Raw genomic sequence first — 26,486 nt, 5'->3', positions numbered from 1 at the left:
TTAAAATCACTATCCAGGTAGTTCCGAGGCTCCTCGGTGTCCGCCTGCCATGGTCTGATCAAGCGTGGAGGACCCATTTGGGCTGATATTCCCAAGTCCAACTCCATGATTGTAGCCCACACACGTCGTCTCATCTCACCCGCAAACGGAGAGATGCTCTGATCTTTCAAATGCTTTGGACCGCGGTGAAACCCCATTATGCCATAGATAATTGAACAATGATACCTAGGAGCAACCAGATTCCGAGCTGTGCATCTTTGTGGCTAAAACTAAAATGCTCGCAAGTGAAGTACAGAAAAAACATTTCGAGTACGCAAGGTCCACCCACGTGGTTGTTCCCAAGGATCAGACATTAAACAACATTTGCGCGGAAAGCTTCTACTATCATTTGGGAATCATGCTCTGCGGATGATATGGAGACCAGATTCAAATCGAAATCTCTGGAACTTTGCGGCCTAGCACATGATAGCGTACAATAACCCTACCCAGATTATTGAGGTATCGGCAGAACGCTCCCAAAATTGTTCATACTGGAAGGAGTTGGAATAAGAACCCCTTCGAAAGGCCATGCTGAGAGGCCAAGCTTGCTTCTGTTGGAAACTCTACATTGTGAAGAATAGCTATGTGGTGACTTTTAGTCAGCCGGGTTGAAATCAAAATCTGGTGTTTGGCGCATTTACCTGGAGACATATCGAATGAGTTGAAATAGAACGACACCAGTCGGTCCACCTCGGGCTTATCAGGAAGTCATGCCAAGAGCTGCTCTCTGGTTATGTATTAAGGGTAGCCAAAGAGTGGCTGCGGGCCGACAAATGATGCAGAAGACGTTGGATCGAAGACAGGTCGGGCAGGTTCCATTCCTTCCTGTTCAAAATAATCTTTCAATTCGACAATGCCATTCAGAACAGCCACCCCGTGGCTGCCATTGACATATCTGGAATTCCCAACATGGTTGCATTTTATGCTGCCGTGATTCGATTGAGAAGAGATCTTATCCGCCCTATTGTCCATTTCGTGTTGTGTGCTGGTCATATGGAGAGGCACGGCTGAATCGTGCGGGACGCTCTTGCTCTGCTGTAACAGAGTGACCACCAAGCTTTCCAATTGCTGTCTCCTAGCCTGCATATTTGACGACGAAGGATCCAGCCTCAACGGTTGCATCGGATCTGGAGGGCAAGTGCACAACTTGTCTAGCCCACGTTTCGAGCATGTGCCGCAGGGATATTCGCGATTGCAATTAAGCCTAGTTTAATGAGCCGGAAGGACAGGGTATGCGAGAGGATTGGCATTGGTGTGCACCCACTTCCGACGTCTACATAACTTGCAGGAGAGCTGGAGTTTTGCGCGACATCGACTGGCCGAAGGGTCCATGCCGGCTTCTTTGGGACTTCGCTGATCTGTCATTCCTTAGAATGCTCAAGTGGAAACAAAGTCTCGTAGGGGAAAGGAGGAACTTCAAAGCAGGTATGTGTAAGGTGATCAGGTGATCTATATACAGTACACTAGGTCCCCAGAGGAGAAAATTCAAATCCGAACAGGCACCGCCGAAATAGGACAAAAAAAAATGACGTTACCTACAGACATGGCATCCGTGGACCTCTGCGCCCAGAAATGATCTCCACTACGTTGGCCGATCTTACGATACATTACCGTAATACTGCCAAGCCACACTCGTAACACATGGGAATTTTCCAGGCACCTGGCAGTGGAGCTTGTGTTGTTTCTTACAGAGAGTACAGCCCTGAGCCCCACACGAGAACTACTACCATCCAAAGTAATTTTGATTACCTTCGAAGGCACTTGTACTATACAGAAGCTGAAGTTGTAATCTTGTAAATATGCAATTTGAAATCAAGATGTTGAAAACCTCCTACCGGGAAAATTGAATAAGGACTCTTCTGATGTCGCCACCACGACCCTGCTATCGCACCAACTTTGAATTCCTCTCCGTTTTAGGTATATTTAGCAGGCCCTGTTCCCGAACAAAGGAACTAGATCCAGCAGTGAGGATGACTTGTTGACTTCCTGTACAGCAGGTGCTGGTACTAGTGGTACAACTCGAGTTGTTCTCCCTCGTATCTGAAATGCGTTCTCCCTATACACCTCTACAGGTATCTCGAGCGCGTTTTTTTCGAAGCTGCGGTAAAGAGATTCGAAAAGGTTGCGAATCACATTCAATTCAAACTCTTCGACATGGAGAGATTGCCGGCAACCCAGGGCTTTGAACCGAGCTCTTACGATTTGGTTATTTGCCGCCAACGTGCTGCACGCCACCGACGAGTTAGAGGAAATGGTAACCAATGTGAGGCAGATGCTTCGACTCGGAGGCCGCTTTTTAGAATTTGAAGTGATTAGTAAAGACGCTGTTCGCATCGGATTACCGATGAGCGGACTTCCAGCTTGGTGGGTTGGTGTCGACTCCGGTTGTCCTTGGAGTCCCACATTCAACTCCCTCAATGGGATACTTTGCTTCGAAAATTGGACTTTTCGGGAGTTGAGACGGTGACCCCTCCTTACCATGCACCGCATCCAGAGGCTGCGTTTGCTTCCCAGGCCCTATTTGATTGAATGACCATTCTCAAATCGCCGATGAGTGCAACCTAGTACACAACATGGAGCAGTGCGAAAAATCTTCGTACTATTAGTGGGAAGACCTTTCAAGTGTACCAGCTGATTGAAGGTATCTTAATGTCTCTAGGCTCAAAATGGAACAAAAATCGACCGAACTTACTCCTTCGAGTAGCTGGACCACCAAAGATTACCTAATAGGTACGAATGTGTTTTGTCTGATCAAGCTTGATGAGCCGCCTTTGAGTTCCCCCACGCCCTCTCAGTTAAAGGGTTTGAAAATAATGTGACAACGTGCCCGAAACAATTTTGGATGATCAAAAGATCTCGCGAAGTTGAGCCACATTCTGCGATGATCGTGAGTCTCAGTCAGGCGATCAGGGCAAAGTACCCAAACATCAACTTTCAGACGCTGAACATTGCGAGCATCCATCCGTCTATCCTCACACCCTATAGCGGAGGCTCTTCTTTGACGTGAGTACTTGTATATCGTGAAAAAGTAACAGATTGATGGCGCCTTTCTTTAATTCATCCGAGCCTGAGATTGTCATGGAAACTGGCCGAGCTCTCTTCTCCCGCCTATCTCCCCGAGAGGAAGCAAACTTGCGCTACAATGGCTCTAGACGATTGGTCACCAAAAAGGTCAACCTCCAGGGGGTACCTACCATATTGCGAAAATCCAAAGAGCTGCTCACCTTGTGAGACAGTCTACCATGACGTGTCGTGACCTCAAGGTTGACCCCAGATGCTACTGTTCGAACAACGCATTCTATACCCCAGTCCATTTCTGTGCAGGGTGCTGCTGAGTATCTGGTTCTTATTGTATGAACCGATGCAATCACAAAATAGTCAGTTTTTGCTTTGAGTGGCATCAGAAAGCGTTGCTTCGTCCTTGTCCCATTGGGCAGTCCCTCAAGCCAACATTGACCCCGCCTGAGGCTTGCTATCCATTGCTAGCTTCATAGTTGCCAAGCAAATTCTGAAATGTCGCCAAAATTTGGTACAATTCTCGTACAGGGGGCAAATGAATTTATGTGGCCCTCTATTCTTGAAGGGACCCATCTACTTGTATAGTGTTGCCCGGCTGTAGGGGAAGTGCGCCATAATCTATTCACTTACTTGTCACTAGAAATGCTTGGACTACATCAATCTACATCGTGCTACAGAACGCTAAGAATCTCACGCAATAATTTTTGGTAGAGAGACATTTCAAAGCCTTGGAGAAGTAACAAGTCCACCCGCTCTCGAACATGTTTGTCAAAAGAGCACACAGTTCATGAAATCTATGGAGATAGATGTGTAGATGACATTCTCCGTACCTCATGATTCCACTACCCACTCTTAGATACGTACATACGATATCCCTAGAGTTCAATGTTAAAATGCTAACCAAGGCATCATTTTTTCTGAAAGGACTATCAGGCTTGATATGTTTCTCCACCACACACTAACATACCACCCAACAGCACACCCAATTTAGCATAGAGGCTGCTAAAGTCTGCAGTATGTACTTCTGCGCTTGCTGAACATGAGCATAAGCTGCAACACAAAATAGTACCACCAAAGATACATGACCAAAGTAAAACATCTTTCTGCGTTCTCGAATGGTTCCCTGCAAAAGCCAAGTTTGGAGTCCCTTCTGGGCAGCAGGCCGCACGAAGAGAACGAGCAGCACCGCCGAGAATATCGCAGCCAGACCACATTGAACGTCTAAGTCTTGCACTCGCTTGAAGAACAATGTGCCATAATCAGGATGGCTAGATTGCACGAAGAAAAGCGAATACAGAACGGCATGGGCCAGCAGGAGAGAAACAACCACCCTACCAAAGAGATGGTGGTACGGCGTCAAAACTGGCTGAGGGATATCGGTCAGAAGAGACAGTAAAGATGAAGTTGCGGGCCGAGAGATAGATGCCGGAGACATCAGAACCTGCAATGGCAGTTGGGACAGGCCAACTTGACCGAATGCTTTGGTCAAATGAAGGTAGTCTAGCATGTTAGCAGGTTAACCTCAAACCACCCGGGGGACGAATTGATACCATCACCACTGTTCCATATCGAAAGGCCTACAAGCCACATCAGCCATATGCCGCAGACAAGACGCCGTCGGGTCTTTCCAGAAACCGGGCCATCCCGCTGAGCGGTTGATCTCGTAGCAATGCGAAAGATTCGAATGGCGACAATAACCAAAACGATTGACCATTGTGCATAATACCCTCGAAGATCAAGTAACTCCCTGCGATGCAGCTTCTCGTATTCGGAGAGGGAGATGAAATGGTACGGCCACGACATGGCAACTGAAAAATTGAAACAACGGTTTCTGTGGAATCACAAGCCAACCGACCGGTGCAATGCAGCGTTCATAAGATCATGTTGGGAGTATTATTGGTATCACGAATTTGTTTGATCTACTTGTCAGTGGAAAATAAGCAATCCAACCACGGATGCATGTGCCTGGATGCCCCGTGGCCGCTTTTTGCTGACAAATGAATCGGTCTTAGCCCCCCGTCAAGATCCAGCCCTTCTTTTGACGATGTACGTACTATGCACCATATCGTAGATACATTATATGGGTTGTGGGTTGGTTTGCATGCACCAAAGATCTTTAGATGCGCACTTGATTTTGACTACCTCTGGCTAAACGTTATGTAAAACCTCTACATTAAAAACGCCCAAAAGAAAAGGACGTTTGGCTATTCTCTAGCCTGACATGATGATGGCTTGTTGGGGTATCGGCCGAACAAGTGCATGATTTAAGGAGAGGTCTGCATCTCATCCTGATTGCCACCAGCAGTCGTAGCAAAGTATCGGACATCCACATCGTCATCCACCTGCAACTTTTCTAGGCTGGGTACAACCCTTGACTGAATCAACTCCAGACTCCGGGGTGACGGCGCAATAGGCTCTTCGGACTTTTCCACCTCAACCAAGGTCTTATCAGCCGGAAGACGACGCAGTGTGGCGATGAGAACGGCGTAGGACTTGGCGACATTGAAACGGATGTTGGGGATTTCATCAGTAACTAGGCGTTCCAGGATAGGGAGGAGAGAATTCTCAATAATTTCGAGGTTAACAACGGGAGTGAGAGTCTGATAATTAGCATTGATCGATGTGATAAGTGGGGAAACATACAGAAACGGCAAAGCAAGTCGTCATGCGGTAAAGATAGTTTGGGTGTTGGCCCATGGCCATCACCTTGGGAATGATAGAAGCTTTTGACCACTCCACGCCGAAGACCTCTGTCAGTTTCTTCAAGTTCTCAGTGGCAGCCTCTCGGATGGAGAAGACAGTGTCTCCGAGCCAGCCCATGCAAAGATCGCTCAGCTGCTCGTCAAAGAACTCGACTCCAAGTTGACTGGCGAGAAGTGGAATATATTCAATGATAGCTAGCCGAACCCGCCATTGCTTATCCTCGGCCAGTTGGACAATTGCAGGAAGAAGAGACTGAGAGAGAAGCTGGATACCAATGACTATAACGGGTTAGAAGACATTAATCAAAAACAATTTCTGGAGCGCTTACCTTTGTTGACTTGCTCGAGCTTCGAGATGATGTGCAGTCGGACGTCAGGGAATTCATCCTTGAGCATCTGGAGGAACATGGGGAGTAGGTGGGCAATAGTCCTGGACGATCAGCACAGGTAATTGCCAACAGACAGGCAGAGTACTTACTCCTCCTTGCCCAAGATGGGCGCGAGCCCACTGATCTGAGTACCGAGGGAAGCCCGGACATGCTGAGAGGGATCAGAGACAAGATCCTCAACGCTGGTCATGATCTCATTGAGGAGAGTGTCGCGATCGATCAAATGGCAGAAGCCTGGAAATGTGTGAGTCAGGTATCAACTGTACCTACATCGTCGGGGGCATCATACCAGGAATTTGGCCAGCAATTGCGGTGCGAACCTCGGCCTCCGTATCTTTGAGGAGCTTGACAAAGGCAGGCACCATGTCACGGGTGACAACCTCTTCATGGACAGCTTTGGCGATCTGCATACATCAGTTTCGGCCAAAAGTTGGAAATTTAGGAAAGGCATTATACCTTCTCATATCGATCGGCAACCATGTATCGGACCCTCCAGCTCTTATCCTCAAACAGATTCCGCAGCGATGTCAATAAAACGCCGTGGCTAGGTTGCTGTTCTTTAGGGATTTCCTCTGCAATGGCAATAAGAATGTCAACTGTAAGCAGACGGACGCTGTCCTGATCATCGCTCGCCAAGTATTGGAAGAGGGGAATTATTTCATCGATGACGACCTGGCTTTGCATTTCTTTGACAAACTTGGCCAGATTGTTGGCCGCCTGTCGCCGCACCATCGGGGTTTCATCATGTACCAAAGCTCCGAAATGCTGTCGGAGGCTCTGTTGCAGCGCTGGAGTAGCCTTCTTGTATGGTGTGGAGTAAAGACCAGTTGCAGAGACCTTCGAGGTGAACCAGTCTGCCTTTGACAAGCGGAGGACTAGCGGGACAAAATACTCCTCAACTTGACTCTCCGAGAGCTGCTCGCATACCTTGTTGAGAGATTCAACGGCCTGAAACGTCAGCGTGCGCCTCAAGAAACTTCCAGCTGGTGTGATACCTTCTCCCGCACCAACGGCTCCTCAATAGCCGCCAAATTCTCCAGTGGGGAGAGCAACACGTGCCCGTATTCAGCGCCCCCAACATATTCTGTAAAATTGCCCAGCTCTTCACTTAGCGCGGTCAAAACTTCGTCCTCGTCCTCAACGGAATCTATCACTGTTAGATGGGATTGCTGGGCGATTAAAGTCTGGACAAACCATCAAGAAATGGGATGAGCTCCTCCCGGGTTCGGTCGGGCCCAAGTGCAAGCGCGATCGTGGAGAGACGGTGAATGGCATTGAGTCTGAGAAGGACATCATCGTGCTAAAGAAAGTTGAGCTCGATACTTTCTGCATGGCCGGAGGGAGACCTACCTTCAACTCGTCAATGAGCACGGCGATGGGGTAGAGCTCATCGTTCTCGTTTTGGCCCTCCATTGTGAGTTTGGGTGTGTATTGAGGGAAACGCGACGAGTCCCGGTCCTAATAGGGAATAGGGTGGCGTTGGACCTGTCAGCGATTTGGCAGAGGAAGTGTAGGAAACAACGTGATGGCTGATAAGGATTAGTTCCGACTTCGCGAGATGACAAGGGGAGATGGATGGTGGTAGAGTGAGGGTGGGGTTTTGGGCCGCATGGACACCTCCAGCAGAAGCATACCTCGACAATTGAAGAGTACCTTGATCAACAGCAAATAATTAGATTTGATACAAGTTCGTCAAGAGAAAAGAAAAATGCCCCCTTCAATGATGCAGTAACCGGAGCAGGGCACTCGAGCTTTGAGTGTTTAGTGGTGTAAATTACATACCGGCGGTGTGCGTAGAAATTTGTCCATGTATATGGGAAGTACCATACCAATACCATCGTCACAAAAGAGGGGGATCTGTGGCGGTGGTGGCTTGCGGGCAGAATTTCCACCAGCGCAAGAGTCATCCAAGACTTTGTGCACCGATCACTCTAGGGCTACTTACTGAATTTCTGTACGGAATTTCCCTACATTTTGTCGGAGTCGCCTACTTGGGCTTCGCTCTGGTTTACCGAATATTCTGCTGATTGAAACCAGAATTCGCAACTCCCACCATGCCCACCATTTCGGTCGACAAGGCCGCTCTTTTCCAAGAGTTGGGCCGAGAGTACGTCTCTGGATGTTATCATTGAACCAAACTGACCTTTCTGCAGGTATACTACAGAGGAGTTTGATGAGCTGTGCTTCGAATTCGGTGGGTTGGCTGGGAAATCCTTGCGGGGCATGACTGACTTTTGAATAGGAATTGAGCTTGACGAAGATGTACAATGTATTATCCAAAACCCCATCATAGCCAATGCTGATAGTTTCAGACTACAAATTCGGACCGCCCTATCGTTGATGGAAAGCAAGAGCCTCCGCAACTCAAGATCGAGATCCCCGCCAATCGGTACGCGTGAAATGTGAACAGAGGAGATGGAAGAACCCAAACTAAGAACAGATTAGATATGACTTGCTGTGCTTCGAGGGCATTGCGCTCATGCTGAACATCTTCTTGGGCCGGAACCCCCTGCCCGAGTACAAGTTGACTCAGCCAACACAGATGGAGCGGATTATTGTCAAGGAAGATGTCAGTGCTTCAATACCTACTTGCTCAGGTGGAGGGGCGCCGCTAACAACAATAGACCACGAAAATCAGACCCTACGTGGCTGGTGCTATTCTACGGAACATCAAGTTTGATCAGGCTCGTTATGCATCCTTCATTGCTCTCCAAGACAAGCTCCACCAGAACTTGGCCCGCCAACGAACTCTAGTATCAATCGGTACCCACGATTTGGACACTGTGAAGGGTCCCTTCACCTATGAGGCTCTCCCTCCCAAGGACATCAAGTTCACCCCATTGAACCAGACCCAGGAGATGGATGGCGAGGAGTTGATGAACTTCTACGAGAAGCACCAACAGTTGGGCAAGTACCTGCACATCATCCGTGACTCTCCGGTCTATCCAGTCATCTACGACTCCAACCGGACTGTTTGCTCTCTGCCCCCCATTATCAACGGTGATCATTCGAAGATCAGCCTGAACACTACCAATGTTTTGATTGAGATCACAGCTCTCGACAAGACAAAGCTGGACATTGTCAACAAGATGATGGTCACCATGTTCTCCCAATATACCTTGGAGCCATTCACCATTGAGCCTGTCCAGATTGTGTCTGAGCACAACAAGGAGACTCGCGTCACCCCCGACATTGCTCCCCGCACTGCTCAAGCTGAAGTCTCGTACATTAACCAGTGCTGTGGCTTGAGCCTCAGCCCCGCCGAGATCTGTACTCTTCTTACAAAGATGGCCTTCCGCGCGAAGCCTTCGACCACTTCGCCAGACATCATCAATGTGGAGATCCCCCCAACCCGTGCTGATATTCTCCACCAGTGTGACATCATGGAGGATGTGGCTATTGCCTACGGCTTCAACTCGCTGCCCCGTGCATTCCCTGATATCTCCGGTACAGTCGCTCAACCTCTCCCTATCAACAAGCTTTCGGACATTGTTCGTGTGGAGACTGCCATGGCCGGTTGGTCAGAGGTGTTGCCGTTGATTCTGTGCTCGCATGATGAGAACTTTGGCTGGTTGAACCGCAAGGATGACGGAAATACCGCTGTCAAGCTGGCCAATCCCAAGACCCTTGAGTTCCAGGTTGTCCGTACCAGCTTGCTCCCGGGTTTGCTCAAGACCATCCGTGAGAACAAGCACCACTCTGTTCCCATGAAGATCTTCGAGGTCAGCGATGTTGCCTTCAAAGATTTGTCATTGGAGCGCAAGAGCCGCAACGAGAGACACTTCGCTGCTGCCTTTTACGGTAAGACTAGTGGATTCGAGGTTGTCCACGGTCTTCTTGATCGTATCATGGCCATGCTTAAAACCAACTTCCTCGCCGAGGGCGAAACCCCCACGAGTGACTCGTACTACATAAAGGAACTAGATGGTGTGTACCCCTTCGAACCTGACTAAAATCTTTGCTAACAATTTAGATCCTACCTACTTCCCCGGTCACGCTGCTTCCATCCACGTCATTATTGGCGGCAAAGACCAGGTCATTGGCTCCTTCGGTATTCTGCACCCCACTGTGCTCGAGAAGTACGAGTTGAAGTACCCAGTCAGTACTTTGGAGCTCAATGTCGAGGCATTCATGTAGAGCAATCAGGCCTACAGATGAGTGACTGTTCTTCTGATTAGAGTTATGACCAAAATCAAAAAAGCACATAATTCCAAGAAGATCTCCCAGCAAATAGTATGTCAGAAAGGAGCTTGCCCGTTGCCAATAACCGCACAGGACAGGACGCCTTTCAATGTGGAGTATAAGTCGACCGGAAAGAATATGTAGTTGAACATAAAGTACAGGACGGGGGTATCCAAGAGGAACAGGTTAAGCTACCATGATAGAGTCCAAGCCCTACGGCAGTAAGCCTGGCAGAAATAGGTAGCGTATGAGGTGAACGCCCCCACAGTGGAGCGCTAATGACATAGGGTATCGGCAAAACTACTTCTGTCCATCATCGAGCCGTTGACCGCGAAACGAATAGTAGTTGGCCTGCTTGATGTGCCTGGCCTTGCCAGTTCGTTCATCGTAAATTCCAAATCCATGGGTTGCGGCGTTGGGTGGTGTATAAACTGAAAAATTAACCTTGGCTCTATTCATTTCATAAGAGATAACGTACGATGGAGTGAGACAGCAAAGTTTTCCTGGTCTGGATTGGATATCCGATGCAGACCAAGCTTGTCAGACATATAGGTGACCTGGTTTTCACCGTAGGTTGTTTGCTTGGTGAGCTGTGGTGGTGAACTTTGACCGTTCTCGATCTGCTCTTGGTCGGGCCATGAGTACAGATCTTCTTGCAGTTTTCCTTTTAGGACCTAACCCAGATGAGCCTCTATAGATCTACCGAGTCAAGGACGACGTACCTTCATCACGCAGTGTGCGTTGGCATGGTCATGAATTGTACTCCCTTTCCCAGGGCTCCATACAAGAATCAACTGAACGAGTAAGTCAATTAGTTGTCAAGGGGGTGATAAATTCCATACCAAATTACTCTTGCCATTTCCTTCATCAATCAGATTCCTTGTGTATGTCCTACTCGCATCGCCCAACGCATATGAAGCCCATTCATCCGAATTCGAGACGTACTTCTCCATCAACAGTTGTATCTCCATGGGATCGACATCGCTAGAATCCAGACCCGAACTTGGGCCTAGTACAGAACTAAGGTCCCCCACAAGCTTCTCAAACACGCGTTTCTGGGCGGTCCATTCGGACCCGTTGAGGAATGGCATGATGAATGAACGTTGTGCTGGGCGTGTTTGAGACAAAGTCTAGGTATGTAGTTGGTCGAATGGCGAAACCGAATTAGTATCCACCACAACGGAAATTTGCACGGAGTACTAGGATATGAGTTCGCATGTGATAAGGGTTTTTATTGTTAACTTCGAGACCAGGCAGAGTAATTCAACATCCACGAGTATGTAGTTGCCCAATTTGTTTTGTTGCAATTCGGCGTCGATAGCGATAAGAATGCATGCCTCAGGCCGTCAGTAATATAACTGCCCTCGTCGCCTTAGGCGCACACCCCGCCCTGACTAAAAACTGCGGTGCCACAACTCAAAGATTGTCGCCGCAAGTCCATTTCTCCTACAAAGTTGTCGCTCGACCCGCTGGTTCTTAGCGAGGGACACAAATTACGTCCCGTGATAACATTGACTTCCAGTCGTTCGCTCTATTGGTTTTTTAATTGCTGGGTCCATTCGCGAAAATGTCGACCACTATTGAAAAGGTAGGTGTGGTCAAGATTTTTGAGGATAGCACCAAACAAATTACTAAAAATGTTTTTCTACAGATCAAGGAGATCGAGTCCGAGATGGCTCGGACTCAAAAAAACAAGAACACCTCGTATCATTTGGGTACGCGCACACCGACGACTTCTCACCGATGACGTCTTCTGACAACATGCAGGACAATTGAAGGCGAAGCTTGCTAAGCTCAAGCGTGAACTTCTGACCCCGACTGGAGGCGGTGGTGGTGGTGGATGTGAGTATTTTGGATCTAAACGCTCTGCTAGGTGCTAACTTGAGATTAGCTGGGTTCGATGTTGCGCGTACTGGTGTGGCCAGTGTGTAAGTTACCCGAGAACATTGCGATCGCATACGCTTACAAGTGCAGTGGCTTCATTGGTTTTCCCTCAGTCGGCAAGAGTACACTGATGAATAAACTGACTGGCCAACACTCAGAAGGTTAGTCAAGACCTCATTGACAAACGATCTCTCTAACATCCTCTAGCCGCGGCCTACGAGTTCACAACCCTCACAACTGTTCCCGGTCAAGTGCTGTACAATGGTGCCAAGATTCAGATTCTCGATCTTCCGGGTATTATTGAAGGTGCCAAAGACGGAAAAGGTCGTGGTCGACAGGTTATTGCAGTCGCCAAGACCTGCAACCTCATTTTCATCGTCCTTGATGTGAACAAGCCGTTGGTTGACAAGCGAGTAATCGAGAACGAGTTGGAGGGCTTTGGCATCCGTATTAATAAGAAGCCCCCCAACATTGTGTTCAGGAAGAAGGATAAGGGTGGTATTGCCATCACGAGCACCCAGCCATTGACTCACATCGACAACGACGTAAGATTGATTCCTCATCTCGTCTTTGATTAGTACTAACAGATCCCAGGAAATCAAAGCTGTAATGAGCGAGTATAAGATTTCGTCGGCTGATATCTCTATCCGATGCGACGCGACTATTGACGACCTGATTGATGTCCTGGAAGCCAAGAGCCGCAGCTACATCCCGGTTATTTATGCACTGAACAAAATCGATGCCATCTCCATCGAGGAGCTGGACTTGCTGTACCGGATTCCAGACGCCTGCCCGATTAGCTCGGAGCACGGATGGAATGTCGACGAGCTGATGGAGATGATGTGGGAGAAGCTCAAGCTGCGCAGAATCTACACGAAACCCAAGGGCAGAGCACCCGACTATTCCGCTCCTGTCGTGCTTCGTTCGTACGCATGCACAGTCGAAAACTTCGTAAGCATCGCCCTCGTCTTTCGAAGAATTATACTAACAAACCAGTGTGACGCGATTCACCGTACAATCAAGGACGATTTTAAGCACGCCATTGTGTATGGTCGCTCAGTGAAACACCAACCGCAACGAGTCGGTCTTTCGCATGAGCTTAGTGATGAAGATATCGGTAATTCTACCACACTAAGGAAAAGGAAACAAGAATTTCAAAGCTGACTAGCTACAGTGTCGATTATCAAGCGGTAAAGGATCTATGCTAACTCCTTGACCCTCATAGCCCGAAGCGGCGAGATGATCCAAGCGCCGGGGTGGTCTGTGCCAGCCTGTCTTTGCGCCTCCACGATCTGACAGGCGGTTTCAGGGACATCCACAAGACGTCACCGGATCCGAGCGTGGATAGACTCGCTCATGGCAACATCATAATTAGAGGGAAAATCCTCTACCTTTTTGGTATCGAAATCAGCACAGCGCTGATTTTTGGTGCATCTCAAGGTATAGCCCTGACTTGATTACATGAACTCGAGTTAGGCTTCGGGGGTTGCACAAGCCCAGGGGCACACACGAGGCAAAACGCCATGTTTTTCTGATATTCTTGGCACCTTCGGTAGTTTGTGGCCCTTGAAGTGACCAGCCCACATTGTTATGATTACCTTTTCTTTTTTTTTCTTTTTTTTTTTTACATGAGGTTATTTGTCCATCAACGCAAAAGTTCAAAAATTTAATGGCATTCCTACATCGCCTGCGAAATAAAAAAAGCCATTTTAAACGGTCCGCTCGTACTTGGGTCCATATCACTCCAACCTAGAAAACGGCTACTGCCTTTGCAATCCAAAAGGGTATTCAAATCAGACCAATCAGCTCCCCTGGTCAATTCGTATCAAGTTCAGTACTTGAAAAATGGATGCAGCATCAGGCGATTTCTTATCGCCCTGTACATGCAACTCCGTATAACATAGACCAGACCCTGTGTACCGATCCGAGGACGCCTTGCATCGACAATTGTTTCGATGATATTCCGATTTGCATGTTTCCCTTGCCCTCACTTCCGTCCTGCACAGCATCCTGGTCGGGAATTCTAATGTTAATAGGACTCTCGCCCGTCGCTTGATTTCTGTGTTCGCATTGCTTTTTCTCCCCCAATCTTTTTAAACTTTCGAGGCTGACGAGTCAGGCCACAAAAGGTCTAGAACTCTCTGTTTGCTCATGCCGATCATGGTATTTCTAGTTGTCAGCTCGAAAGCTTCTAGGGGGAGAAAACGAACTTGATAGCTTCGACGGAAGAGCCGGAAAGGCAACTATGCTGTGCATACCTCCGTATACACCATACCCCGGGTATCGAGAAGGGCCTCGACCTAACGCTTTGACCTACTGTCAATAGCTTAACGGTGATCAAAACGGGGTCGCGTATATTGAAAAGCCATGATTGCGCTTCGGATTGTCAGCGTGGAACCAATACCGGTTTAAGAAACCCGGCTTCATCAGTCTAGCCTCCGGTAGGTTCATGGAAGTATATGACCTAGCGGATGATTAGGGGGGAAGATCAAATTGGATCTGTCAACTGACCAGCACGTTTGTCCCAATCTCGTAGCTTCTAATCTCTTGGTTTCTGGCATGCAACTACTTTCCAAAATTTGAGAGAGAGAGAAAAAAAAAAGGATAGATCTGCGTAGGATTGACATGCCAACTAACAGAAAATTTCAACCAAACCGAAAAAAGCAAAAAAAAGAAAGCCAGGTAAGGTACAGATGATTTGAACAACAAGCGGTGAATGAGAGAGATCTTGGTCGAATTGCGAACGTTTATCTGATCAATTCCCATCCAATGCTCCGTACAAACCTAGTTAGGATTATCAGTCAAATTGTTTGCTCAGGGAGTATTTATAGTCTGAGTAAGCCACGCTACTGAGTAGCTCTCATGAACCTATGCGGAGACCAAAAAAAAAAAAAAAACAGCTCTAGTTAGGTAGGTGGAGAATCCGCAAATCAGCCGATTTAGTGAAAACGAGAAGGGGAAGGGAAGAGGGGGGCTGTTCACGATCTGGTCCGTTCTCAGATGCAAGATCGGTGAGGTATGTATATCACTTTCTTGTCCGTATAAAATATACCTGGTGTGTACGGAGTACTCCGTAGATACGAAGTACTTGGTAACCTCTTCATCAGGTGACTGTTAGGGCACCGATCGCCCGCATCCCTCGAACGTAGGGACAGCTTTGCTCTCGTGGAGGATCGATCCGTCATCCCCGTCGCATTGCATTGCATGAGCCCTACTCTTCCCCAGGATAGCGAAGCACTCTTATGAACTCTGATTCCTTTTACGGAGTAGTAAATTTTTTTTTTTAACGGAGTTGTATAGTACCTAGATAGTTGGTTTTACTGACATTCCTAACAACGGGAGTAGTGTTCATCTACGCCACACTCACCCTCCCCCAACTACAGTAATTGCCTCGAGACAACCCTACTAGTTGTGCACAATTCAACTTTCCGGAGATTCCTCGGGCAGAATCAAAATTGTAACATGTCGGTTGGTACCTGACTCGAGTAACGCCAACCCTTGTCACCCTACCGTTGTGTACCCCGAGCGTAACAGGAAATTTCTCCATGAAACGGACCGCCAAGGATGACGGCCAAATTGAAAGAAGCAAATTTACCAAGGTAATTGCAACATTGACCGGTCTAGATTTGTTCCTACCTCTTCTCTGCGTTACTGGAAACCGGGAAAAAGGTATCCTTGTCCTAAAAAGATCCTGTGGCGTCAGCCTGCCGGCATTACCCCTAAACCCCCATTCCCCCATTATTCACTTGCAAGCGCAATTCCCGGTTGATTAAAAACGACTAAAATTTCACCAGGGTTGAAACTGTGTCGTACGGAGTACACTTCTTTTGTTTCTCTGGATTTCACTGGAGCAACGCTTTAAAAAAAAAAAGACTCCACGGGCAGCAGGCATCATGACAGGGATTACGACCAAATCAAGAACGGAGTGGACTTTCAAACATGGACCAATTGAGGCCCTCTCCAGTCCACGGGTGGTGGGAAATGATTTGTCAGACCTCTTTTCATACCTTTGGATTTTCTTTTTTTGCTTGATGCTTTTATCGTTCAGACACATCTCATCCCAGCAGGTTTCAAGAACGAATCCGAGTCTACCGTAATAATGCAGACGGATTGCGCATTCGACTTCCTCGTGGCTGAGTTGAACAAGCGGGGTCTTGTTAGATATTTGGGTGTCCAAGTATGGAGTAGACCTCGTCCAAAAGAGCAAAAGAGGATCCCCGTTCCTTCTCAGAGCGCAGGATCTGTTGTAGAAGTGTATCCTACGTTCTTGAGTCCGTAACCCCCTCCCATTGTTCTATACTATCAAAGTCCATCTCTATGTCTCTGTGTCGAACTCTTGGTCTTCCAACTAAATTGTATTCAACAATCAATCTATAGAGAAGTGTTCAAGGTTCCCGGCCCGGAGGGGACCGCAGTGGGTCGTAGTGAATAAAGACGAGGGATTTTGGCGCCAAACTCGCATCGACATGGGGGAAATTCCCCTCTTTCCATAATCAAAAGAGATCCCCCTTGACACCGTCTGATAGGACGACACTCCAACCACCGGTTCGGCCTTTGTACTGGAGGGATGAGGTCGTATCAATTATAGGGCAACGGAGACGGCAAATTGGTCCCAAGATCGTCCTTACGGCTCCATTATTCAATTTTAGCCGTGTTATCCTTCGTGGATAACTGATGCGGTTGTGCTGACTCTCCAAGGTTGGGATCCGCCTTCCTACCTACCCTCACCTTAATCTGGAAATCGTTCCTTGGATGGACTCTATTCAATTCGTCTAATCTGTTCTGTGGGGATTTTTGCTCTCTCTTACTTCCTCTCTCACTCACTCTCTCTCTCTCTTTCTCTCTCTCTCTATCTCTGTCTCTCTCGGGCCCCTCTGGTCTGCCTTGTGATTTGTGCTCACTGGAGATGAAAATCACTCGGACCCGGTTTCTTCACTTCCACAACGTGCACCGTGCTCCAAAATATCTCCTATGGGCACAAGCATTGAGTAGGGAGTCTCTGATTCTACGGTTTGCTTATGGACCAAAAATGAAGATATCTCCAATAAAGACTCTTTTCCCGGGATGAACGTTGATAGTGTGCCTGCCACTATCCTCTTCTCGATCCACTCCGATCATCCTGTCTCGCCTGCGATGTGCATGGATGGCATGCGGGATTTAGGTTCAGCGGTTTGTCGACCCGTTACCCGTCTCTGAGAAAATCAAGCTCCGAGGACTGCGCTTTAAACGAATCCCGTTCTGCTCCGCATGATCTTTGCTTTGACTCAAGTATCTTAGGAGAACCCCTTCTTGTCAAAGCGAGGGTCCACAGGTCATCATGAAGGATAAGACAATTTTGGCAAGCATCGATCAACGAAAACAGGTGTCACGCTGTTCTCTATTTTCTAACAGAAATAGCGGTAACTTGTATCGGACGCTACTTTCAAACCTTTGAATCTCCAAGGTTCTATTGCCAGTATACAACAGACTCGTTGCCGTCGAGTCTGCCCTGGTTGGAAGGTCAAACGGGAGAACGTAAAGGGACCTTCCAAATTAAAAAAGAAAATCACAAAAAATCAAAATCAAAAATCAAAAATCCCAGAAACAAGAAGACACCATTTTAAAAAAAACGAACGTTTTCCATACCTTTACAGTGTTTACAACATACAGTGTAATACGCAAAACGAATTAGGCCTGACGAGATGCAACCCCTGCGCAATATATCTCACGACCAACCAACCAGACGCCGTTCCCCTCTCTATTTACTGGGATCATTTTGATATTGCGCAATCAAAATTCACTTGTTCTTAAAATTCATTTGGGGGGGGGGGAAGGGATTTTGGATCTTTTGGGAATTTTTTCCTCATTTAGACAGACATTTGATTTTATTTTAACCAATCACTGTCCACTTTGACGGGATAACTTTCGAGGGAAGGCTATCATGGATTTCTCCGGTGGTCTTTCTCGTGCCAGTTGCAATCAATATTCATAGTTGGTCTGTCAAATCCGCACAATTCTGATCTTCAGTGCCCTGATTTTCCTTTAAACCCTCATTGCCTAACCTGCAGGCTCTTCTCCCTTGTATGTGGTATACTTTTATACACGTCCCTTCGACCTCCCCGGTAGTTTATAGAGCTACCTTCGGGACATTACTCTTTATCTGGGTAATTGGATATAGGTTTACAGACGCAGTGGAACATGTATCAGTTTTGATTGTCTTACCCTTAGATTGTTTCTTTGTTCCCCGGGATCTCTTTTGATCTCTCTTCCTTTGATTTCCTCTCGAATCAAGCCTATCACGACAAGAAGATCACCCCCCCCCCCCCCCCCCACCTCCCATCAAAGAGAAGCCCTGGATCCATTGTTTCTGAGATCCATGATCCATGATCCATGGAGCAACCCATGGATACGGAGACTCATCATGCACCAGAGAGCGAATTCCCAAATTCGCCATGGGTGGAAATAGGCCCATTCGCTTCTCCTCATCACTCCCCTCCTATGCCCGAATATACTGGATTCGACTACGGCACATCGCAGCTCATGGCTGTGGACTCATATGGCATGTCAGTTCCGCCACCCTATGCCTCCATGCCACTACCCATGCCATCGCACTCTTGGCCCAGCATGCTCACAACACACTCTCCGTTTGCTGCGTCTGAGATTCCGGTTTCCACCACCCCGACATCGATGTCTCCTTTGGTTCTTATGCCTCCAGTGCGAAAGACCTCGACCGGGGGGTCTACACCACGCAGAACACTTACCGACGATGACCGTCGGCGAATGTGTATATATCATGAGGAAAACAAGACTGCCAAGCAGACTGATATTGGAGGTAAGCATATCTTCTCATCTGCGTTGAGGGGCTAGGCTGACTTTGACATGCAGTATTGTTTGGAGTTGAGAGAAGGTATCATGGCAATCTCTGGTCTTTTTTGGTTCGATTCTATCTAACAAGGACTAGCACTGTTTCCAAGGTTCTTCGCCAGAAGGAAAAGTACCTAAACCCCGAAGATGGGAGTCGATCTCCCATCAAACGGGCCAAGGGCAGAGTCCCTGATATTGAAAAAGCGCTATCCAACTGGGCAAGGAACTACCAGCGCCAAGGATATACTCTGAATGATGAGATGATCAAAGAGAAAGCACTCTTCTTTGCCAGCATCTGCGGCTGCCCTGAAGGCAAGGAAAAAGTCTGCACCACAGCTTGGCTAGAAAAATTCAAGCACAAGAACCATCTCCTCGGGGCAAAGGTGCGCAGAGGATCTACCGATATTCGCAGCGGATCAAACAGTCCGACCTACCTCAACACAGATTTTGGATTTGCTCTTCAAAGTCCCACCGGACCCTCGCCCACATCCCCCATTGATGGCTTCGGATCCCCATTGTCTCCAACGAGCCAAGGAATTAAACGAGACCTGACTGAACTACCGGATCTGACAGGGGGATACCAACACGAGTATTCCAAGAGTATAACCTCAATCGACACTTCTTCGATGGGGATGGTCAGTCCAACCTCCACTTTGGTCTCCGACAGCCCTTTCACACCCACAAGCCAATCCCGTCTCCCGGCCGCCAACAGCAACACCAACCGGCCGCGCAGCCAGACCGCCCCTCTCGTCTCCATCAATCTAAGCCTTCTATCGGCCGACGAAATCACGGACCCGCATCGCCAAAAGCGCGAACTCCAGCAATCGCTTTCGGTCTCTACCCTGCAATCCCCACTGGAAATGGACAACTCCAAGGTCGCCCTGTTCCCGATCCACCAGACAAACGTCATCAAGCGTAATCGAAGTATTCCAGAGATCACGACAAATTCCATGCCGCCGCCCTCCAAGTCAAGTATCATCTCGCCCATCAGCTCTCCGGGATCACCAACTCAGGATGATGCGCGTCGCGCCCTGGAAATCGTCATCAATTACCTCGACCAACAGCCTGCTGGTCTAGCCGCACAGGAGTACCTGACCATCGGGAAGCTAATTGAAAGACTTGAGATTGCTAAGAGCCAGGCTGGGGTTCTGCTGGGTGGCTTACCGCGCATTGATGAGCATGAGGATGCTCCCATTCCACGTGTGAAGAAGAAGAGCAGCATCCACAATTTGGGATGAGTCCCTGAGCAAGTTGCTTTTTGCCTATCTTCCCTTCTTTTTTTTTTCATTTGTTTCCCCACACCTTGTTTTTGCATCGCTGATTCTTGTGTCTTGAGACATTCCCTCCCCTTTCCCAACATCATCTGCTTAACTCTGATTTATGATTTGTGATTCCCCCTTCTCTTCTTCCTTTCCTTACCTTCGGTGGTTTATTTGCTATTCTGTTCCTTTTTGGGGGGTCTCATTTGTACGAACTTTCAATGTTTCTTTACATCCAATTCCTATCTCTTCAGCCAGCATTGGCAATGAGATATAATTATGGGCAACCATACAAAAAAAAACATACATATCTCCAGAGGGCGACCGCTACCTTCCTTTGGAACCTTTTGGTTTACGGATTTGGGAAAAGGCGCACACGCCCTGGGACTCCCAGTCTGGACGAGGTGGATGCACAATGGGCACACGGCAATATGTGAGGGTATACGGCATTGGACTTGGACTTGGGAGTTTTTACCGCTTGCTTTCTTCTTCGGGGTTTTAGTTCCTTTTTTTCCCCTGGTTTCTTTTTGGTTGCTGGCTTGCTCTATCCCCCTATCATTTTTGGCTCTTTGCATTCTATTTCCTTGAATTCCCTCCCTTGTGCTGTATGTCTTTCATGCGCTCTTTTCGTGTTGAGTTCCCCCCCCCCCCCCCTTTTTTTTTTTTTTTTTCAAAACTGGGCTGCTCACGCAGAATTTTATTGGGTTTACCTACAAATGAACTGTGTCAGATTTAATATTATTTCCTACTATTATACCCCGCCCAGTATCTTTCAACAATCACACTGGTTAAAGCTTGGAAGTGATACTAGTCATAAAGTAAGGCATATCTCATTAATTAAGTCTAGATGAAAACCCCGCAAACATTGTGTAAGTCTACACAAATGCAGGCGACACTGACGCCACCCCACGATTCTCCAGTAAATCCTCAACACTGCACTCCGCCATTTCGGGGAGTACATTGGCCAGTACTGTCTCGATAATACTCCAGACTAGATGTTTATTGCAGTGCTCATCTGCAAAAAGGTCTAGAAAATCATGCTCGATTGTCTCCAGGAGATGTAGTTCCTCGCGATCAACCCCTGCAGATAGATCATCGTCTGTGCGCAGCCGCTCAGCGGCAAGGTGAGCACACGCAACTGGACAGGGACCCGAAGGCAAAGGCGAATGCGATGGCGCCAGATTTGCCTTCCCCTCCAGGAAGGATTCCTGGAGCGCCCCGGGGGAAGGAGGTGGGGATGTGACGAGAGAGGGTGAACTGTTGGAGCTGCAGGTACCATCACTATTGTAGGGCAGCGGAGGCGCCGACGAGGGAACACCAAGGAAAGTTCGTACGACGGTGCGCGGGATCACGGCCAGGAGACTGGCTGCACATCGTCGCTTGATAGCGGCGATCTCCGCCTTAGATGGGCTGTTCCTTTTGGCCGGTTCGGCCGGGTCATTAAACTTTGGTGTTGAGATATTGGCTGCAATAGAAGGCGATGATGGGCCTGAGGCCTTGGTTGTTGAGGTATCCTCTCCAATCTTGCCGCCGTTGCTGCTGTTCCCCGGATTATTAGTTTTATTGATGACATCGCTATCAGCACTGACTCCCTCCACAATAGGAGCATTAGGTGATGTCGAGGGCGTGAGAGCTTTCTGACTGGGCGTCAGGTTTTGCGCAGACTGCAGAACCGAGGTCGGAGGTTCAGTATGCCCGGCCGGTATCTGAGAAATTGGACGGGTATTGGCTGGGAACAAGGCAATCCTCGTCGCAAAAAGAAGATTGGGCAACAATGTGGGGGTCAACACGTACTCCTCAATGGTTTCCCGGAGGAATCTATGAGAGTTAGCAAAGGTCTCTCAAATCGTGACGTTGGAGCAGTTGGGCAAATCCCCCCAATAAATTCAATAAATCCAAAAAAAAAGTGAAGCAAGAATCTCGACTGTGGAGCTCTCTAGAACAATATCCCTTTTTCTTCCCGTGTATATTTTAGACAAGAAAAAGTCCAAGTTGCCATCAAATAAGAATTGACCATACAGAGCGGAGGTGAGGCGGAGTAAGATCGGCTTAGGCAGAGAGATGAAGAAGCTTGGGCCAGGGCAGGGACTGGGATATCATTTTCTTTCACGTTAAAGAGAAATCAACGACCAGAGTACCCTCTTCAGCGAGTAGCATCCCAGCGGACCTGGACCACAAGCGGGCTTCATGCACGAACCTCGGTCAGATTACAAATTCCAATCCCTCCCGGCGGGAATTTTGCTCATTGGACCCAAATGGGCATTTCACTAGCTTCAACGGCCATTTCTTTTCTTTTTGGCACCAAAAGGGGTATGGCTCAGCTCACTTCCACCGATGGGGTGATCGGCACGATTTTCTTTTTTTTTTCGCTTTCTCTTTCGCTCGTGCACGTCTCTATGCCAAGGAGAGTTTGATTGTCCAGACGTGGAGTTTTTTTTTGGCAAAGCAAACTGCTTGAAAGTTGGCACATGTTGGCATCTCAAGATTTGCAACAGAAAATGTGGACGAGCGGCACGGAAAGGGCCGGGCCCTGGCGCTATCACATTCAAGAAAATTCGCAAAGAAGTCCCAGAGACGGATACATCTGCGGGCAGCCCATGGTCATCCCTGTTGGAAAAGAGAAAAGAAAAGAAAAAAAGAAAGAAAACTGTCGCTTAGACCAATTTGAGGGCGACCAATCTGATGCCAGAACAGCCAAGCAGGCCTGACGGTAATGACCGTACAGTATTGAGACCTCGTAAGGTCGTAAGATGACCGTAATCCCTCCCACGGGTAATGCAGCCTTGCAAGGTTACAGATCAAGTGACCGACGCAGCATGCGAGCGAACCGCTTCATGTTCCACCCTGATTCGCACAAGTGACACTTGACCCGTAGATCGTGTTCGGAGATCGCACCGTTGCTCCACAGTCATTGATTTATAAATGCCTGAGCCCTCAAGAAGAGGAGTTGGGGCGTTGAGGGGTTGCAGAGAAGGAGAAGTTTCCGGAGAAAACGAAAAAGAAAAAATAGAACAAAAACTCACCTATCAAAAATTCCGTCCGTAGCACCGATCCTGCCTGGGCCTGCCAAAATAAGGTGTTGGAATAGAGCGAGCAAGCCACTCAGCCATGGCATTCTCCATGACATTCCCAGTATCTGGGAAACCATGGAGTACATCCGATAGTCGAGAACCGGGCGCCTACTTGTGATGCCATCTGACGACTCCATACCCTCGCTATTCTGGCTGTTGGGTAATGCAGGTGAAACACCGACACCGTGCGAAGAAGGGCCTGGACTCGATGCGACACGAAACAATCCTGTCATAATGAAACGCAAGACGACGTAACCAAGATAAATCATTTGCAGAAGGTCCCATATCCAAGCTGTGGCCAAGAACGGGGCCGACTGCTGGTCTGGGAGTTCATCACTGGTTGAAAGCAAACCAAATTTCTCTAATCGAGATTCCGGGGCGGATTTTGTGTCATCTTGAGTTTGACTGTGTCCCACTAGAGCGGCGAGTTTGCCTATAGTTTCCCAAATGAACCATCCTTCGCATATCCTACCACTGACTTGATTTCCTAAGATCAGATCTGATATAATATCAACTAGTAGCGCTCGGAGAATGTCGTTCTCGAGATCTTCCGTTGGAAGAAGCACCGCTAGGATTCCGTTGGCGAGCAGTCGTCGATAGACCGCTTCGTTCTCTATCTGCTCTGCGATTGTATCCGGATCTCCTGGATCAGGTACCGGAGAAAGACCAGGGTGTGGATTTAGCTCATGATAGAGCGTACGGTACGACGTCGGTAGGCCAGAAAGATGTGACCGTTGCCTGGCAAGTCTGTACGCTGGAAGATCGTGTAGTCAGCAAGGTGTCCCCTCTCCGCGGAACCAATATGGATTCCGACAAGAAGAACTTTAAAATGGTCGAGTCTCACAGAGTACATGTGCCTCCACCAGGCCAGGGATCTCGTCCAGGGCTAGTTGTGCAACGTCGATTTGACGCAGCCTCTGTTCGAGTGCACGCGTGCAATGCGCGATTACTTGTAGAACTTCATTCACAAGAGCCTGGTCAGGGGTAATCTTAGAGTACCACGAGTATATAAATTCTTTTATTATGGTGGCGAGAAGAGCGTAGAGTTGACGATCAACGTCATTGGAGCTCGTGAGGGGAGGTAACAGCTCTTCCGGAAGCTGTGGGGAAGATGCCCCGTAGATGCTTGCCTGGGGGCACAGGACGCGTCGGATCAGAGCAGTGGTTGCCTTGTCACTGGCAGAGTCCGGGTCATCCTTGCCAGAATCTCTTTGTGTACGGTGTCGGGAGGAAGGACGCAAAGGAGGCTGAAGCGCCGTCGGGGAAGGCAGCGCGGTGGATCTGGAGCTGGAAGTTGTCGGCCCAACCTTAAGATGAGATATCGGCTGAAGGCCGGGGCGGAGCGGATCATTCATTTCATTTCATAAACGTTAAGAGTTGGTTCAATAGCTATCAAAGAATAGATTGTTCTCTGTTAGAAGCAGGACAACTTTGGAAGCGTTGATGGTTTGTACCCTGGCCAAATTAAGAAAGTAGGGCTTAGGGTTTGAAGATAAAGCCTTATCTCCCTCCATTGATGCGGGGATTTGTTTATGTCCGGCCAAATGTACCCAAGTGCCCAAGTCGCCTCTTGCTTCACATTTGTATATGTTGCTCTAAGGTATACACCATGTTAGACCAAGTTAATCAATCTAGTCCTACACCCTTGTGGTTGGATTGCGACCCTGGTCAGTTCATCGTATTCCTCTCGCCCTCGTATTACTGACTGCTCTTAGGCCATGATGTAAGCCCCAAAGATATTATGGAGAGAAACTTGTTAATTACTTGTTAATACGAGATAGGATGCCTTCGCAATTCTGATCGCTGCTCATCATCCGTCTTTGAACCTTCTTGGAATCAGCACTGTCCATGGAAATGCATCGTTAGAGAAGACAACCGCTAATGCGGGCAGCGTGCTGGAGGCAATCGGCAGGCCCGACATCCCTGTCTATGCCGGCAGCAGTAAGCCATTTTCACGGCCTGCTCTTCATGCCCCCGATATTCATGGTGGGTAATGCTCGCATTGCAAGCGAAACGGTTTATAACACTTTCTAGGCGAATCTGGCCTTGATGGGACAGACCTCCTTCCCAAGGCCACCAGAGCACCCATCATCGATAAGAACACTATTTTGGCTATTAGGGATGCCCTTCTTGCACAGCCCAAGGGTTCTCCCTGGGTAGTTGCAACTGGTACTTTGACCAACGTCGCATTGTTATTTGCAACATTTCCCGAGGTGGTTGAACACATCCAAGGGCTCAGCATCATGGGTGGTGCCGTTGGTGGAGGATTCACCGATGCTCCTATGAGCAGACTTCCTGGTGAGAAGTCTAGAATTGGAAATGTGACCCCATGGGCTGAGTTCAACTTCTATGTGCGTCTTCAAGATTTCCATTCCTCCCTCTCTCGTCTAACCACACGATGGCATAGTGTGACCCGGAGTCTTCCGAGTCAATCTTTAGCAACCCTGTTCTAGCAGCCAAAACAGCTATTATGACCTTAGATCTCACACATCAGGTTTTGGCCTCACAGGACATTCAAACGCGCATCTTGCATGGCTCGATCTACTCGACGGAGGAACCTACTGTCCTTCGACAGATATTGCATGCGCTACTCACTTTCTTCGCTGCCACATACGAGAAAGCTTTTGGGTTGACCACCGGGCCTCCACTGCATGATCCTCTTGCTGTAGCTGCGATCTTGTCAACGCTGAATCCAGCTTTTGCCAACAAATATCCTAATCAAGCTCTTGCTTTTGATGACAAGGGCGGTGAGCGTTTTTCTCTAAGCATTGTCACAGATGGACAACACGGGAAAGATATATCCACAACAGGTCAATTGGGGCGCTCGATTGCTACTCCTGTTGACGGTCCCGGCATTGCTATTCCAAGGGGTGTTGATCTAGATGCTTTCTGGAACATGGTCCTACAGTGTGTTCAGCTAGCCGATGATTGCAATGCTGCACGCAAGGTCTGATTTCTTTAGATGATCCGTGAACCCTTTAGATTGGACTATGATCTTCAATTGCACACACAGCTAGACTGATTACTACAACATCTTGCCCATTTTTAGATGCGGTCAGCATCGTCTTGGTTTGATGTTTTGCAGGATGACAGGGGGGC

The 26,486-nt window shown here is 48.2% G+C and overlaps 9 protein-coding genes across 9 annotated transcripts; 4 read left to right on the top strand and 5 right to left on the bottom strand.

Moving 5' to 3' along the window:
* Positions 1 to 777: 777 nt before the first annotated feature.
* Positions 778 to 1,404, bottom strand: Pdw03_4054 (fungal-specific transcription factor domain-containing protein; the record flags this gene model as incomplete). The annotated part of the gene is made up of 2 exons (XM_066100652.1): positions 778 to 1,243; positions 1,304 to 1,404. 2 exons carry the CDS (start codon positions 1,402 to 1,404, stop codon positions 778 to 780), a joined length of 567 nt encoding a protein of 188 aa, XP_065956052.1.
* A 2,611-nt stretch (positions 1,405 to 4,015) lies between these two features.
* On the bottom strand, positions 4,016 to 4,860 carry Pdw03_4053 (Flavoprotein transmembrane component; the record flags this gene model as incomplete). Its single annotated transcript, XM_014676059.2, has 2 exons — positions 4,016 to 4,557; positions 4,608 to 4,860. 2 exons carry the CDS (start codon positions 4,858 to 4,860, stop codon positions 4,016 to 4,018), a joined length of 795 nt encoding a protein of 264 aa, XP_014531545.2.
* Positions 4,861 to 5,321: 461 nt separating this feature from the next.
* Positions 5,322 to 7,561, bottom strand: Pdw03_4052 (Protein phosphatase 2a 65kd regulatory sububit; the record flags this gene model as incomplete). The annotated part of the gene is made up of 9 exons (XM_014676060.1): positions 5,322 to 5,657; positions 5,701 to 6,038; positions 6,089 to 6,189; positions 6,238 to 6,382; positions 6,438 to 6,552; positions 6,605 to 7,096; positions 7,144 to 7,295; positions 7,343 to 7,448; positions 7,499 to 7,561. The coding sequence occupies 9 exons, from the start codon at positions 7,559 to 7,561 to the stop codon at positions 5,322 to 5,324; spliced, it is 1,848 nt and encodes a 615-aa protein (XP_014531546.1).
* Positions 7,562 to 8,202: 641 nt separating this feature from the next.
* On the top strand, positions 8,203 to 10,285 carry Pdw03_4051 (Phenylalanyl-tRNA synthetase, beta subunit; the record flags this gene model as incomplete). Its single annotated transcript, XM_014676061.2, has 7 exons — positions 8,203 to 8,255; positions 8,302 to 8,342; positions 8,391 to 8,410; positions 8,461 to 8,537; positions 8,594 to 8,717; positions 8,773 to 10,075; positions 10,122 to 10,285. 7 exons carry the CDS (start codon positions 8,203 to 8,205, stop codon positions 10,283 to 10,285), a joined length of 1,782 nt encoding a protein of 593 aa, XP_014531547.2.
* Positions 10,286 to 10,630: 345 nt separating this feature from the next.
* On the bottom strand, positions 10,631 to 11,421 carry Pdw03_4050 (Cysteine dioxygenase Cdo1, putative; the record flags this gene model as incomplete). Its single annotated transcript, XM_014676062.1, has 4 exons — positions 10,631 to 10,761; positions 10,809 to 11,004; positions 11,053 to 11,124; positions 11,173 to 11,421. The coding sequence occupies 4 exons, from the start codon at positions 11,419 to 11,421 to the stop codon at positions 10,631 to 10,633; spliced, it is 648 nt and encodes a 215-aa protein (XP_014531548.1).
* Positions 11,422 to 11,897: 476 nt separating this feature from the next.
* On the top strand, positions 11,898 to 13,408 carry Pdw03_4049 (Small GTP-binding protein domain; the record flags this gene model as incomplete). Its single annotated transcript, XM_014676063.1, has 9 exons — positions 11,898 to 11,918; positions 11,982 to 12,045; positions 12,098 to 12,172; positions 12,222 to 12,258; positions 12,305 to 12,375; positions 12,422 to 12,759; positions 12,809 to 13,165; positions 13,211 to 13,331; positions 13,389 to 13,408. The coding sequence occupies 9 exons, from the start codon at positions 11,898 to 11,900 to the stop codon at positions 13,406 to 13,408; spliced, it is 1,104 nt and encodes a 367-aa protein (XP_014531549.1).
* Positions 13,409 to 18,691: 5,283 nt separating this feature from the next.
* On the top strand, positions 18,692 to 20,295 carry Pdw03_4048 (DNA binding HTH domain, Psq-type; the record flags this gene model as incomplete). The annotated part of the gene is made up of 3 exons (XM_014676064.1): positions 18,692 to 19,025; positions 19,079 to 19,100; positions 19,155 to 20,295. 3 exons carry the CDS (start codon positions 18,692 to 18,694, stop codon positions 20,293 to 20,295), a joined length of 1,497 nt encoding a protein of 498 aa, XP_014531550.1.
* Positions 20,296 to 21,191: 896 nt separating this feature from the next.
* Pdw03_4047 (PX-associated, sorting nexin 13) lies at positions 21,192 to 24,742 on the bottom strand (the record flags this gene model as incomplete). Its single annotated transcript, XM_014676066.2, has 3 exons — positions 21,192 to 22,134; positions 23,340 to 24,141; positions 24,232 to 24,742. 3 exons carry the CDS (start codon positions 24,740 to 24,742, stop codon positions 21,192 to 21,194), a joined length of 2,256 nt encoding a protein of 751 aa, XP_014531552.2.
* A 254-nt stretch (positions 24,743 to 24,996) lies between these two features.
* Positions 24,997 to 26,353, top strand: Pdw03_4046 (Uridine nucleosidase Urh1, putative; the record flags this gene model as incomplete). The annotated part of the gene is made up of 6 exons (XM_014676067.2): positions 24,997 to 25,054; positions 25,103 to 25,110; positions 25,169 to 25,373; positions 25,422 to 25,738; positions 25,795 to 26,294; positions 26,350 to 26,353. 6 exons carry the CDS (start codon positions 24,997 to 24,999, stop codon positions 26,351 to 26,353), a joined length of 1,092 nt encoding a protein of 363 aa, XP_014531553.2.
* Positions 26,354 to 26,486: the final 133 nt, after the last annotated feature.

Source organism: Penicillium digitatum, chromosome 1, assembly GCF_016767815.1.
Source record: "Penicillium digitatum chromosome 1, complete sequence".
Classification (NCBI taxonomy): Eukaryota; Fungi; Ascomycota; class Eurotiomycetes; order Eurotiales; family Aspergillaceae; genus Penicillium; species Penicillium digitatum.
The sequence above is the reverse complement of the archived record's forward strand: the minus strand, read 5'-3'. Positions and strand labels throughout refer to the sequence as shown.